The 14,790-nt window shown below is 37.2% G+C and overlaps 1 protein-coding gene and 1 long non-coding RNA gene across 4 annotated transcripts in view; one reads left to right on the top strand and one right to left on the bottom strand.

The window, feature by feature from the left end:
- The window catches only part of LOC109614698, a 22,375-nt gene extending 14,707 nt beyond the window's left edge, over positions 1–7,668 (bottom strand). Inside the window, exon 1 of the long non-coding RNA XR_002195645.2 lies at positions 7,198–7,668. This is a non-coding gene — a long non-coding RNA (uncharacterized LOC109614698). The remainder of the gene's footprint in view (positions 1–7,197) is intronic.
- nr2f2 (nuclear receptor subfamily 2, group F, member 2) lies at positions 6,610–14,388 on the top strand. 3 transcript variants are annotated; one of them, XM_010892714.4, is made up of 3 exons: positions 6,610–6,778; positions 11,389–11,916; positions 13,849–14,388. In XM_010892714.4, exons 1-3 carry the CDS (start codon positions 6,742–6,744, stop codon positions 14,121–14,123), a joined length of 840 nt encoding a protein of 279 aa, XP_010891016.1. In that variant the 5' UTR covers positions 6,610–6,741; the 3' UTR covers positions 14,124–14,388. The 3 variants fall into 3 exon arrangements, with proteins under 3 accessions (XP_010891016.1, XP_010891014.1, XP_010891015.1); XM_010892712.4 differs by lacking the exon at positions 6,610–6,778 and adding an exon at positions 9,202–10,438 and having other exon boundaries at positions 11,371–11,916; XM_010892713.4 differs by lacking the exon at positions 6,610–6,778 and adding an exon at positions 9,204–10,438.
- The last annotated feature ends 402 nt before the right edge of the window (positions 14,389–14,790 follow it).

Consider the following 14,790-nt stretch of genomic DNA (forward strand, 5'->3'; position numbering starts at 1 on the left):
GCTTACGCTGTCTGGCAAAAAGATTTGTATTATGTACTTTCCCAATTTTGAGGTAAAAAACTTCCCTGGCAAATCTACAATAACAAGGCAGGTTACATATTCAGATATCAAAAGATGTTATGTGCTTTCCAAGGAGAATCTTGCAGTTTTCCAATGATATTACAGCAATTTTCTGAATGAGTAATACAACAGGTTCCCAATTATTTCTTGTATATATTGGTGCCATTTTTGTTATGTGTTGGGTTTTGCTAATATTAGATATGCTAGCAAGATTCTTAACCATGGCTTGCTATAATGGTTAAAATAATTTTTGAATTTTATTAGCAAGTTACTTACAATCGGTACACTGTATGTGCAATTTATGTTATACACACATTTTCGAGCATCGTGAAAATGCAAGCTGTTGGAATGTTGAAAAATATTACATTGCAAATGTGTGATGATAAGTGTCATCATGATGGGTTGTGAGAATGCTGGGCAGAGCCAGAGTGGATTTCGGTTTTCAGCAGATTGTTTTCAGTTTCACGCCCCAATTCTGAAACACCCTCAATACCTCACTTTGTCTTTTAGTCCATTTCTGTAATGAGAAGGCCAAATTAGGCAATGGTAGTGTTGGAGAATAGGAACCTTATTCTGAAAGCATTTAAGCAAATACTATTACTTAATGTATGCTCATCTGCGAAGTACTCCTCTAAATTAAGCACCATTGGTGACAAAAACTTTATTTAAAAATGGTCATATTTTAGAGTTTTACTGTACTACTAGCATAAATGAACAGAAGACATCAGCAGTTAATATTTGAGGTAATTAATAGGAAACATATCGAGGTACACAGTTTTTGTATAATAAACACTATGGTTTTTATAATTTATGGACACACTACAGATGCACAAGTGTTATTTTATATTATGTAGGATTTTAGTATACTTTTATTAAATAACCCAATAATATAATTGGGCCGAATTACAGCAACTCAAAGCCACCTGACCAAACATTTTTTAAATAAAAAGCTCAGAAGCCTATGTGAAGTGCTCATTCCTGACAATGATGGTAGCTTGTAGACACAGCTAGCATCGGGAGCAGATGGCTAACTCAATACCCAGCTGGATAGCCTAGCTAGCTATGATTACAGATTGGCAACAACAACTCATTACTTTTTAATTTTCAGTTCATTCATGGCTAGCAAATAAATTCCAAGGATCACCAAATGTAGGATGTTAAAGGCCAAATGTAGCTGAAAGCAAGTGGTGAAATGATAGTAGTTGTGTAGCTTTAGTCATGATTTAACACAGACTAGAGAAAGGAATGTCACTCAGCAGAAATACAGTGAGCAAGTACTAAACCTAAGTGGTATATTTAAATATTATGGATCAGTTTCACAGACACAGATTTACCCTAGTCCCTCACTAAAAAATTAAGATGGAGAATTTCCATTGAGCTAGATTTTTTTCCCCACGATTTAGCTTAATCTGTGTCTTCATAACCAGCCCAAAATTAATCGATCCAAGCAAATTCGGTGCCATGAAATGGGGGAAGTATATTTAGTGTCATTATTTCTAATGGGTGAAACCAATATCTGAACAAATTCCTTAAAATAAAAGGATAGTTTTCAAGTAGTCAAGGCAAAGTCTATCTTTCAATTCAAAAACATGATTTAAACATTTTATGAACATGCCGTACTTTGAGAAAGAACACGGACCCAAAACAGAATTTTAAAGGAAATATTGTTCCAGATATATTACCACAGACAATTATTGAGGAGATCCCAAGAAAATGTAACTGCATAAAATTTTTTAGTAAGACTGTTTTTGCCTTAAGATTAAATTCCCCATTTAAGGTAACTAAAGCAGTAACTATTAATATAAGTAAAACATACAAACACAGCATTTCCCCTTACTCCGTAATGTTCTGTGATGTAGCTAGCTACCATATGTATAGGTCCAGCCAAAGTAAACTTGTTTTACTAATTAGTAAATACATCATCAAACTCAAAAATAAATATTAATAAGGCAACTATCTGTACTATCTTCCTACTTCAAGACTAACAATGTACTTTCTTACAACACTTTTTAAAGATGATTTTAGAATGTTTTTTTTAACAGACAGAAGCAGAGAAGGAATCAAAAGAGAGGAGTATTGATTGTTGGTCTGTTGCGGTGAGTCAGACATGGAGCTCTAACGTGGAGCTGGGAATGTTTTCACAGGGTCACAGCTGCACATGCAATGATTATATTAAAAAGTAAATGGTGAAACAACATAACATCTTCACAATTTTTATATAGATTTGTATTGTTTACTGACTGAGTTATAGATTTTACATCGTGTCAAGTGCTAGTCAGTATAGAACATTTTGTTAATATTATTTTGAGTATTAATCTTTGTTATATCTGAGTTGTTTTTGATGTGTGGGGCATGTTTACAAATTTCCAGTGAATGGTAAACTATAAGTGACTTTTACTTGACTGCATTGAATTCATATAGTAAATTGCCATGATATACTTAAGCAAAAAGACACAAAGGGTTGTGGTATATGGCCAATATACCAGAGCTAAGAGCTTTTCTTGACACAAATAATTGAGAAGCGCCTGGACACAGCAATTAGCTGTGGTATATTAGCAATATAGCACATACCCCTGGATGCTTTGTTAATTTAAACCAGTTACCAATGCAAATTAAGTGTCAAAAAGTGATGTGAATGTCATACACATGGCATACAATCTCTAATAATCTGGGTGCTTCAAATCCTGAATGCTGATTGGCTGAAAGCTGTGGTATATTAGCCATATAAAATACCCCTTGTGCCTAATAGTTTACTTATAAACCTGGTGAATTAAATTCTGAATGCTGATTGGTTGATATCTGTTCTATATGAGACCGTACACCATGGGTATTACATCACATCACTGTTTGCTGCACTAATTGCATCTGTTACCAGTTTATAAAAGCAATAAGGCATCTCAGAGGTTTATATTGGCCAAATAACACACCCCCTTGTCCCTTATTTTTATGCGCCATTGTCCACATTAAGATGGATGCAAGCTATAAATAAGCATTTATTTTAAAATGTGATTTGTTCTTTTGTTTAACTTTGCGAAAACTCGTATGTCAGAAGCACACTAGAGAACAGCCATAATCATGACGTTACACTCTCCTTGTAATTATGCATTTATTAAGATGAGTAACTAAGCTCTTTTATAGCATGTCTTTAACACACTATAGATATTTGTATTTAAACTTTATTTAACAGGTAAGCTGATGAGAAACAAATTCTCATTTAAAATGACGACCTGGCTAAAGGCATAACAATTGGAAAACAACCCTCAGTTAAACATGAATACAATTAAAAACACTGCATAGGAATAGGCAGGGATCAATAAATTGCACCATATGTTAATTCATGTTATGGATATATTTAATTGATTTCTAATAATGCAGTTGGAACCTGTTAGAACACATTAAAGAAATGCTCATAGTTTAATAAATATGTTTTTGGCTATGTAACCAAAACTGAGAAAATACCTATTTTTTAACCCTTGTCTGCTTTCCGCAGCTTATGAAAAGAAAGGTGATGCATTGTAACCTCTGCATAAACTACCATACCCATGGCCAGAAGATGTTGTATTGAATTAAGTTACAGCAACCACAATGGCTTTAAAATATGTGCTTGGTTTTCACTTTACAAATCTTGTCACCTTATTTTTTTTACATTAGGTAACCTACATGATATATTGTTGTTCACAGTGCACACTTATTATCAAGCAGAGTTTACATGTCACTCATAAAGGAAAACCATTAAAGGGCCAGGGATCGCTAAAGCTCTTCTACTCTGCCTCAGATGACTGGAGCGAATGTGAGGACTGTCTTTCCATATGTATATGAAACTGCATTGAACAGATCCATGGAATCAATTCTGTAGGAGGCAAATGAGGGGTCAAATAAAACTAGGCCCAGGCAAAATTACATTAAAACACAATGCATGACACTAGGAACTAGTGAGTACTCAAAACTTGGTGAAAATAGCATTAGTAACTCCACAATTTTCACAGTTATTCCCTCCATAGCTTGTTTACTGTACCACTATATGACTACAGTAGACCAATAGTTTTACTTTAATAACTTCCAGTTAAATAATTATCATTATGTCATTAACAACTGTAGAGATTCAGAGAGGAGTTTATTCAACATAATGGGTCGCTGATAAAGGTTAAAGAGTGAGATTCACACAGACTGAATGCGTAGCCAGTGGTTGGTCTCAGTTATTTTCCCCATTGACTCCTCGTCATCTAATTCAATCAGCCTGTTCAAGTTGATTAGCCTGGTTAACCTTTGCACCCACCCTGGTCTGGGGGGGTTAATCAGGCCAGGATCTGGAAGACCTTGGGGTCAGTATTCCTCTATCTTCCGCTTGAATGACTTCGTAAAGGCAGCGATAAGATTAAAGAGAACTTTCATCCCTTCTCTTCCCACTCCCCCATATGCAATGAGACACACCTGCAAACGGCAGATGACACTATTCGAGTAGGCCTGTTGCCAATGTCTGCACAGGCTAAGCATGCATTTAATCATATTATTCACATTATTCACATTCCTCCATAAAATCTACTTTATTTCAGCGGCAGACCCAAATACGTGGCCTATTTAATTGCGCTTGAGTGCAGTTCCATCAAAGTAGTATTAGGCTTCATATTGTCATGTAGGCCAATCTAATTGTCAACGCATTTACATCCCATTTTAAATTAAATTGTACTACACAATAATACTTAGTGAACGCAAGTTACGTTTCTTTTCTGGTGAAAAGATTCGACCACGAATCTCAACCACTGATCTAGCCATTCATTCTATCGATTCAACAAACTGCGATCAACACGATCAGTCCTGGATTAGGGTATACTTGTCCTAGAGTGCGCGCTTTGATACACAATAATAAAGTGGTGTTAAGCCATCCCTTGTTCACACTCTGAGCATGGTAAATTGATTAAAAATCCAGCAATGTGTGTGTGATCAGTAAATATTTACCATAGCGAAGTACTTGAATCTAGTCCTAATTGATATAGGTAGAGCTGGGAGTGCGCTATTGTTTTTAGAGGATTGTTGAGCCATGTGCACCAAAACTGTTTTCTGGATAGCATTTTACCCAAAATAAGCGCGCCAGCACATAAGGGACATCTTTTTGTACCTCTTCTATTATCGCAATAAACCCAATCTCCAAAAAAACGCAATGCCTCATCGTAACTGTAGCAACATAATAACTACATGACTTGACGTTTTAATTACACCATCTGTAGATTACAACCTGTGTTGGCGTTTTAATTATGGAATATTTTGCTATACAATACCTGTCAGCCAAACTGTCAAAAAATATAAGGAGTGACCAACACTGGGACTGAACACATGACCGTCGGAGCCGGCCTTTACAGGTTAGATACTGATCCACCATCCCTAACAACACAGCATTCTAACTACAAGGCTACAGAATACTAGTAAGAACTCAAATTGCCCCTAGTGGACAGTGGGAAATTGCACCGCTTCCATATTTCGCCAGGTCCAAACGTAATCTGGTACTGGCAGAGTCGACATATCAGGCCTATTCCACATGATAATTGGTTGTGTTACGCAGTACAGTACTCTTCATAGGAATAGAGCCTATGATTATCCAAAGAATGTGCAAAATTACCTATAGAACACATGCCACATACAAAATGTTGACCCACAGCTTTTGTCAGACATGAACCTTTAGGTCTATTCGTGCTGCTCACCACAAGTTAAGGTTTAAATATCAATGTGTGCAGGGCGAATAAGACCATTTGGAAATGTAAACTTCACACCCAAACTTCAAGGACAGAGCAAACATTGCACTACCACAGTCTCTCTCTCTCTCTCTCTCTCTCTCCTCTCTCTCTCTCCTCTCTCTCTCTCTCAGTCTATCTTGTTTCCTTTCTGTATACTGTGTATATAAATATTCAGAGGTCATGTCATATCACACTTCCTCCCCTCTGTTTATTTTTTTCTGTCTGTGTTCGTCATAATATTAAAAGCTGTAACTGAAAAGTAAAGGTAGCATTGCTGTAATACTACTACAACTACTACTAACAATAAACGTTTTTGTTATCTCCCATCTAAATAACTAATTTCAATTAAATTAATGTATTTTATCAGATGTGTTTAATAATTTCTTTGCCGTTTTGCTATTATGATAGAATATTTCAAAAGTAATTCGTGAAACTTTTCTGCTTATTGAATTTGACATGCTATATTGGTATCATAGATTAAATTGATTACATCTAAGATTCTGAAATATGAAGAGCCAACGTATAAAACCATCACTAGTTTCCATACAAACAGACAGGTGTTTATATTCTGACTTCACCGCCTCCCTCTACCTCTCATCCAGCCCACACAAAGCAACCGCATACTGGCGCGTTTTTATCCATAGCCTACAGAAAAAGACGAACAGGAGCATCTAGCTGTTTTACTTTTGTCATTTTTAAAGAGAGACATGTCAGCCGCTACATATGAAGACATGCATATTTATATTACAAGGTGCTAGATAAGCACATAAGTTGTACCGTTGGGTGCTGTGATTCAGCGTTTTTCGGTCTTAAGTTTTGCTTATTGTTTTTCAAATAAACTCAAGTATTTTTATGTCGAATTTCGTCTGGTGGAACGGAGTTCCCTGTACATTCTCGACATTATATCGAAAAGAACGAGAAGACTAGTATATTCTGTCTGATAGGAGAGAAGATGCATCACGCAGCGGATGAATCGACGTATGCATTTGGTACGTTTGTGAGAATAGCCTATTATTGGATATGTACATTTGTAAGAATAGCCTAACATTTTTATGTGATCTCACAATCTATTTAAACACATAACCTAGGGTAGGTTGATTTACATGTAGCATTTAATGTGTTGGTGTTTTATGCTGATTGCAATTAACGTTTCGATGGAAAAATAGTTAGGCTATTCTGCATCCTTGATTAATCAATGTATGTATGTATGCCTTGGTAAGGTTGATACAGATTTTGTGATTATAGTAAAATTGTATATATAGAAAAACGTGGTTTCATGACTACACACATTTTTGTTGTATCCAATTGTATCTTTTATTAACAACCAAGATAATTGGCTAATGTTAAGCATGTTTTCACATTAAAATATTTCATTAATGAAACAAATATAACAAAAGTTCATACTTACCAATGGAATTTTCAAGTACAATCCACAATAAAACAATATGATAAACTGAAGACTGAAGATATTATTTAAACCCTACATTTACTTTAGAATGACGGAGAAAATGTTTTTAATCTAAAATCCAATTAATATATCAATCAATGATTAAGCGACAAATAAAAAACATCCCTGTCCTTTAAGAGCTCCGCAGGCACAGGGATTTCAGGACAGCTTATATGAAGAGACAAAATAGACCAACAAGGATACCTCGACGACGTCCAAGTCAATTAGAAGACATTTTCTAAAACATGAATCAGTTAGAAATGGACGCACGTTACTTTGGTCAATGTAAGAGACAAGGGACGGAGGCAGTTTCCATGTCAGAAGGCTCCTCCGAATTGAATCTCGATTTGGCAGAAAGCATTCATACGCTAGGGGGCACCCAGACACTGAGTAGTCTGCAGTATTTCCCCCTATTGACAGCATATGCTCTATTCACAGGACTTACCTTTGACAGAACCTGGTGATTTTGAAAGTACCACCTAAAATTGCTCAAACTACAAAACATATAGGAACACATACAGGCAATTTTAGGATATGCTTCATTGGCTGTATATGCTTTGTCATCAAGTTCCAAACAGCTTTTACTCATGCCTATGACATGTTAAATCATTTTACATTGGATTTTTTTATGTTAGGATTTGCCTAGCCTTGAGCTATTTCTTTTAGGTCAGAATTAATTGACTTCCAATATACCTTTTGATTGTGGTTATAACCTAGAACTCATAAAACAAATAAAAGCTCAATATAACTAGGGTTTTCTAAATTAATTGACAGTTCCCATCTATTATATGGGATATTGACAACGGAAAAGCATTTTGTGGTGAGGTTTGGCTAACCAAAATACTGTAAGGACGTATTGTTAAATTCCTTCCTTTTTGTGATTACTTTATTGTAACTCCATGAAAAAGCGTATAGGCCGATATTTTAATATATAGTACCTGACAATATTATTCCTCATCATAACTATGCAGAAGTAGCAAAAAAAACATTATATCAGTATGAAATAATATCATAACTGACATAAACTTGAGTTGACAGAAAGAAACTGTTATGAAGCCTGTTTTGAAATGTATGGTGTACTGTAAGACTACTGTTAAGAATGAACACAGGCTTCTGTTTTTTTTAATGTCCGAATCAGCCTAATTCAAATAATAATAGTAATAATTATTATTATGGAAATAATATTGTATGCATGGCACCTTACATACAGCTCACGACTGATGAGTGTCCGGACTTGACAGTGTAGGCAAATGTGTTGCATCGAGAGGACTTGCACATTTGAAATAACAGTGTTAAACAATTAAGTTAACATACAAATGCATATACTAGATTCAGTTGTATGCCGTAATGGCATGTGTTTTGTATAAAGGCATATCCTAGAATTATTGGTTAATTTCATGAAATGTTAAGGATAATTCAAATAACCTACATAAAATCACTGCTGAAATCTCGGACGTAGGCCTAACAGACCAACTGATTGAAGTTTGAGTTTAATGCATTATCTGCAACTGAATCTCATGAAAGTATATTTCAGACACAAAAGTATATCTCTAACCTCTCAGACTATTACATTTCAGGAAAAAGTGCAAATCCGGAAACATGTATTAGGCAACCCACTCACATAGGCTTCTCCAGCATACAAGCATAGGCGTAGTTAGAAATAGCATGTGGTCAGATAATGTAGAGTAATTAATAAACATTCAGGATTGTATATGTGCATTTCATAACAAATTGAGGAAATTAAAAGCATGTTCCTCTCTTCTAACTCGTCTCCTTTTAGGACCAAGCATCTTCTCGACCCCTATCCTTGCTTTGGCAAGGCACCAAGTAGCACAAGTGCCGACTAACCAATGGGGTTCAGGGGGAGGTCCGTGAGCTCTGACCAGTCAAACATAGTCACTTTCCTTATATGGCAGCTCATCTCCATGGTAACGTGTGCTAAGTTGCAGCAGTCGTGTCAAAGTTCACTATATAGAGAGCTCTGTGAGCTGATCAGAGAGAAAGCATTCTGCCAGCCCAGCTCCAACAATTCGCAATCATTTCCTAACATCCCCTTTTTAACATATTTGATCACTTTGATTCTCTGTTCTTTTTCTTATTATTTTTCTGCGTATGAAGGAGGTTCTATAGGTTGTGATCTTTTTGTTTTATTATCACTTGCTTGTCAGAGAGTTGACTTCATATTTGACTAAAGCCTTGGCTTCAGCTGCGCGCTGCAGCTCGCGCCACCTCACAAGAAGAAAAGGGAGAAGCAGCAATATTTTTTTACCAGTTGATGATTTTCTTCAAGACTTGAGCTGGAACTTGATATCTCTGCTGCTAGTGTGTAGCCTACATCAATTGTGTGTTTTATGCTGCTGTCAAGTAGCCTACCTTCAACTTAGGCTAGCCTACTGGTCCGTTTCTTGAATAGGCTACCTCATTTCATTATCGCGATCATTTGGTATTTTTTCTCCCTTTATGGGTCTCCTGGATGGCTGACTGCAAGCGCCCCTGGACTTGGCCTCTAAGCGCAAGGCTGCGATTCAGCTCGCTATCACATCCGTTTTAAAACGTGTGATTCGCATCGTCTATAACAGCAATACGATTTGACATTTTCGCAAGATACAACGGACAATCGACAACAGTAGGCTTTTGGCATTTATTTATTTGACTATTATTTTTTTTATATTACAACGTGCAGCATTCTTCTGAGAGAACAAGCAACGCGAAACCAAAAACGGCAGACAAAAAGTTTCCTTACGTTGACTGATAGATATGGCAATGGTAGTGTGGAGAGGCTCCCAGGACGATGTGGCTGAGACCCAAGGTACCCTTTCTTCGCAATCTCAAGGAGGACTATCCCTTCCGACCCCGCAGTTGAATCTGTCAGGCTCTCAGGTCGCCCCTCCGACCCCTCAGACACCCGTCCAAGGACCCCCAAACAACACTGCACAATCCACGCCGACGAACCAGACAACGCAGTCGGAGAAACAGCAGCCACAGCATATAGAATGTGTGGTTTGCGGGGATAAATCTAGTGGTAAACACTATGGCCAGTTTACTTGCGAAGGGTGCAAAAGCTTCTTCAAACGGAGCGTACGAAGGAACCTCAGTTACACATGCCGTGCCAACAGGAATTGTCCCATTGACCAGCACCATCGCAATCAGTGTCAGTACTGCCGCCTCAAAAAATGCCTGAAAGTTGGCATGAGACGGGAAGGTATTGGGATTTTTATTTTCTTAATACTATATGTGTTCTGTATGTCTTGCGCTAAATTTATTAAGTGTGGCGGTCCCGCATATTCGCTCTCAGACTCCTCCTAAGGCTGCACGACCGAAGTACGCAATGGAGCCGCCTGTATTTAGTGCTCGAGACCGAGCGTGTGTTACGAACCTTGTTTTCCATGTTCGATTTAAATCGTTATATTTCTTAATCGCCGCATATTAAATATGTGGTCTTCAATTCAATGGGCTACTAATACAATAGACGTTTGGATGTAGATTATGAGATCTGAACCGTCTTCTTGGAAGAGACAAAATGGATATGCATCTGTATTTGAATACGTGCACATACAGCGCTGTTATGGCGATTGTGGTGTGAAGCGATCTTTTTTAGATTCAACACATTACGTGCTGTGTTAATCTCAACAAAAACGGAGCTGTAGGGTACATAGAAAGGGGCATGTGTGTGTCTTCAGAACGACACTATTCAATGATCCGTCGAAAATGTTAGTTAACACTAAGCTAGCCGAATATATTGAAGTATGTTAAGGGTTAGGCTAGAATATACAAGGTCTGCCTTGCCTGTATGCTTCTTTTCATTGTGCTCATGTTGTTGATGTAGCCCAACAACAACATGAAAATGTGGGCTACAACACAGATTTAAACATAGCCTAGGCTAAGCTACTACTAAGCTACGAATATGTTCCAAATGATAATCATGACTTTTCCAAGAAATAGGCCTATTGTTTGGTTAATAATGTTGGATGCATATATTATATAATATTATCTCTGCAAAAACAAATGTCTGAACTCGTATTCAGTATGTGCATTGCTCGAACTTATATAGTGTAACAATATCTGGGATAGCCCCGTGGTCAGGAGGGCTACAATGTCTCTTGATGTGTAGAATTCAGGCATCAATATCTGCAGTTTCTCTTTTTACTGCAGCGGTGCAACGGGGACGGATGCCACCCACACAGCCACACCATGGTCAGTTCGCATTGACAAATGGGGACCCACTGCATTGCCATTCCTACTTATCCGGATATATCTCTCTACTGCTGAGAGCGGAGCCCTACCCAACGTCCCGGTATGGCAGTCAATGCATGCAACCCAACAACATAATGGGCATCGAGAACATATGTGAACTGGCGGCCAGGATGCTGTTCAGTGCAGTGGAGTGGGCCAGGAATATCCCCTTCTTTCCAGACCTTCAGATTACTGACCAAGTGGCTCTTCTGAGGTTGACCTGGAGTGAGTTGTTTGTCCTCAACGCTGCACAGTGTTCTATGCCTCTCCATGTGGCTCCACTTCTGGCGGCGGCTGGCCTACACGCCTCCCCCATGTCTGCGGACAGAGTGGTGGCCTTTATGGACCACATTAGGATCTTCCAAGAACAAGTGGAAAAGTTGAAGGCTTTGCACGTTGACTCTGCTGAATACAGCTGCTTGAAGGCCATTGTGCTCTTCACATCAGGTAAGCTCAACACTGCAAAAAATATAATATTTAATATATATTTTTGGATTGAGAAAATGTATTTGGGTCACGTGTTCTTGAGCTTCCTCTATTTGAAAACAGTGCTAGGCTAAACATGCAATGCCATTTAAAACATTTAAAACAGTTCAGTCTAGCCTGTACTAAAAATTCATGGAGGAAAAAACATTAATCAAATCTTTGTAGGCATTTGTCCTATAAAATGGCGCATAATTTGCATTTACTGATGGTCTGGCAAATAGTGCTAATTCCATTAGAGTATACTACCATTCTTGAACTTCAAAATAAAAAAGTAATAACTAATCCAATATTATACCTTTCATAAAAAAATATACATTTTGTGCGTTTTTAGGCTATCCTATGCAAATCTTTTATCTTACCCAAATATCACTTTGACCCAGATTAAAAACAACTAGTGTTGAAATGAAGACATGAAGACCATCAAAAACAAACAGTCGAGATTTTTTTATAGTGACACTGGAATCACGTTTTGTTTTTATGTACATTGATTTAAAAAAGTATGTCCCACTCCAACGGGAAAGGAAAAGAACATGAAAGAAACAGAAAGGTAGGCCTAATGCTCCAGTTGAACACACCAAAACCACGGCATACAATGTAGCATATTATCGGAGGGACAAACATTGTATGTAATATCATATTTTAATTGCGGTTGATCAGCAAAAATAAACGTAACCATTTGCCTATCGCCTATATTTTGCCTGATCACAATACGGACATTTTGATTAAAATGGTTTCGGTTCTCTTCTGTTCTGTTAGGGAGATCTAGGGATTCGAGGCATTGTATGAGCTCTCCAGATCTAGGTCATGACCCAGACTTTCCCGATTACATTAACAGATTTCAAGTAGGCTAACAAAACGCGAAATGTATCATTTTAAAGTTGCTTTTACAGTAGGTCTGACAACATTGTATTATTTTATTCAGACAACATTTGGTAAACTGTGTGCTTACGCCTGTTCTACAATAGCATGGGTGGTATAAAGAACATCCTTGTTGCCTAATGACTGCTTTATTTAAATCGTAATTTGAATTGCGTGGATAAGGCCTATGAATTATATACTTGTACAAATACTGTTACATGTAATATAACGGTATTTTTCTTTTGGGGGGGATTTTTTTAAATCGCTGTTAGGGGTAGCTTTGGTTTCTAGCCCTTTAAGCTAAATCAAAACGCAGTACAGAGGTCACCGTGTCACAACCCTCTCTCCCGCTTTACGTGCGTTCATGCGTGTGCGTGCGGTCATGCGTGTGTGTTAGAGTGTGTGTTAACTCAAACTCCTATTATATGTAAACATTCTTAATCGAGTATGATTCTTGTCCAGTTTATTCTAAACCCTGTAGCCCACAGTTTAAGGCTAAAAGAAATACTGCATGTTATTATGCTGCTTATAGCGACACTAATAATCTCATATTATAATGGTCTATGCACAGGACATAAATGGCAACCATTATAAGACAGTTTTTTAAGATAACATGGTTCATTCAATTTAAATTCAACAACATATATGCTCGCCAACTGATGGGCGTATCTTTAACAATAAAAAAATATATAGTTGATATTGTTGATATTACTGGCCATAACTGGCCTGTTTCATTTAATAGTGATATAACTTTTTTGTAGTAATTTCAGCTTTTAATTTTTTTATTATGATTCAATATTAAATATTGATTGCTATATTGTAGCATACAAACACATCCCAACCACAAAGAAGGGAATGTTTTCATTAAATTAGCTTGAAGCTTAAATTACTAAACATTGTTTCTAGGCCTACTTTAACAGCACCTGTCACCGTAATCTTGCCAACCTGAGGGATCTTAAGCATTTCTATTAGTGTCCTGTCGTAAATATATGTTGAATTTTGAGTCCACCATGATTAATTTGCTTTTTGTTTTAGATGCGTGTGGCCTGTCAGATGTGGCCCATGTGGAAAGTTTGCAAGAGAAGTCCCAGTGTGCCCTGGAGGAATATGTTCGAAGCCAGTATCCCAACCAGCCAACACGATTTGGGAAGTTGTTACTTCGCTTGCCTTCGCTTCGCACTGTCTCTTCGTCGGTTATAGAGCAATTGTTTTTCGTCAGATTGGTAGGTAAAACCCCAATTGAAACCCTCATCAGGGATATGTTGCTTTCCGGGAGCAGTTTTAACTGGCCTTACATGTCAATTCAGTAAGCAGAAGGAATGAACAAAGGGGTTAAGACTACAATGGTTAGCACTTCTTTTGTAGATGGAAAACGGCTGTTACAAGAGCTTACTTACGAAGAAATGCATTCTCATAAATGACTGTGAATTTTAAAATTGAGACTTTCAGCGAACTTTCAAAATGCCGACAAAAGCTCCCAGTGTCATTCGGAACAACTTGCTTCTTATCCATTTTTACGAAGAAAAAAAAGAAAAGAGACAAAAAACAAGGAAAAGGATTTTGATAGTCCTCAAATGGAAAATGAAACTATAAAGTGCATTTAAAATGAACATTTGGAAAAACGTAGGAGAAAAGAAAAAGTTTTCTTTTTCCAAATTACTTGTCCTGTGTCCATGTATCTATAGCTGTTTTTTTGTACTTTTCTTTTGTTCCTCCTTTCTGGTTCCAAACCGGCCTATGTGGTTCTGTAGTACAGGTGGTGTTCTTTTCTAAATCCATGAGTTTTTTATTTAAGAAGGTTTAGTAATGTAAAATGTTCTTCAAGAATTAAAACGAAATCCACAGCAATATAGGAAAAGGCTTATAACTACATGCTTAATGCTGCAAACGCACTTACCCTTAAGATAATCCACAATAAACTGGGCAATGGTGTTTTTTTAGTTTAGGTTCATCTTTCTGACTCAGCTAAAATCATTG

Source organism: Esox lucius, chromosome 19, assembly GCF_011004845.1.
Source record: "Esox lucius isolate fEsoLuc1 chromosome 19, fEsoLuc1.pri, whole genome shotgun sequence".
NCBI classification, from domain to species: Eukaryota; Metazoa; Chordata; class Actinopteri; order Esociformes; family Esocidae; genus Esox; species Esox lucius.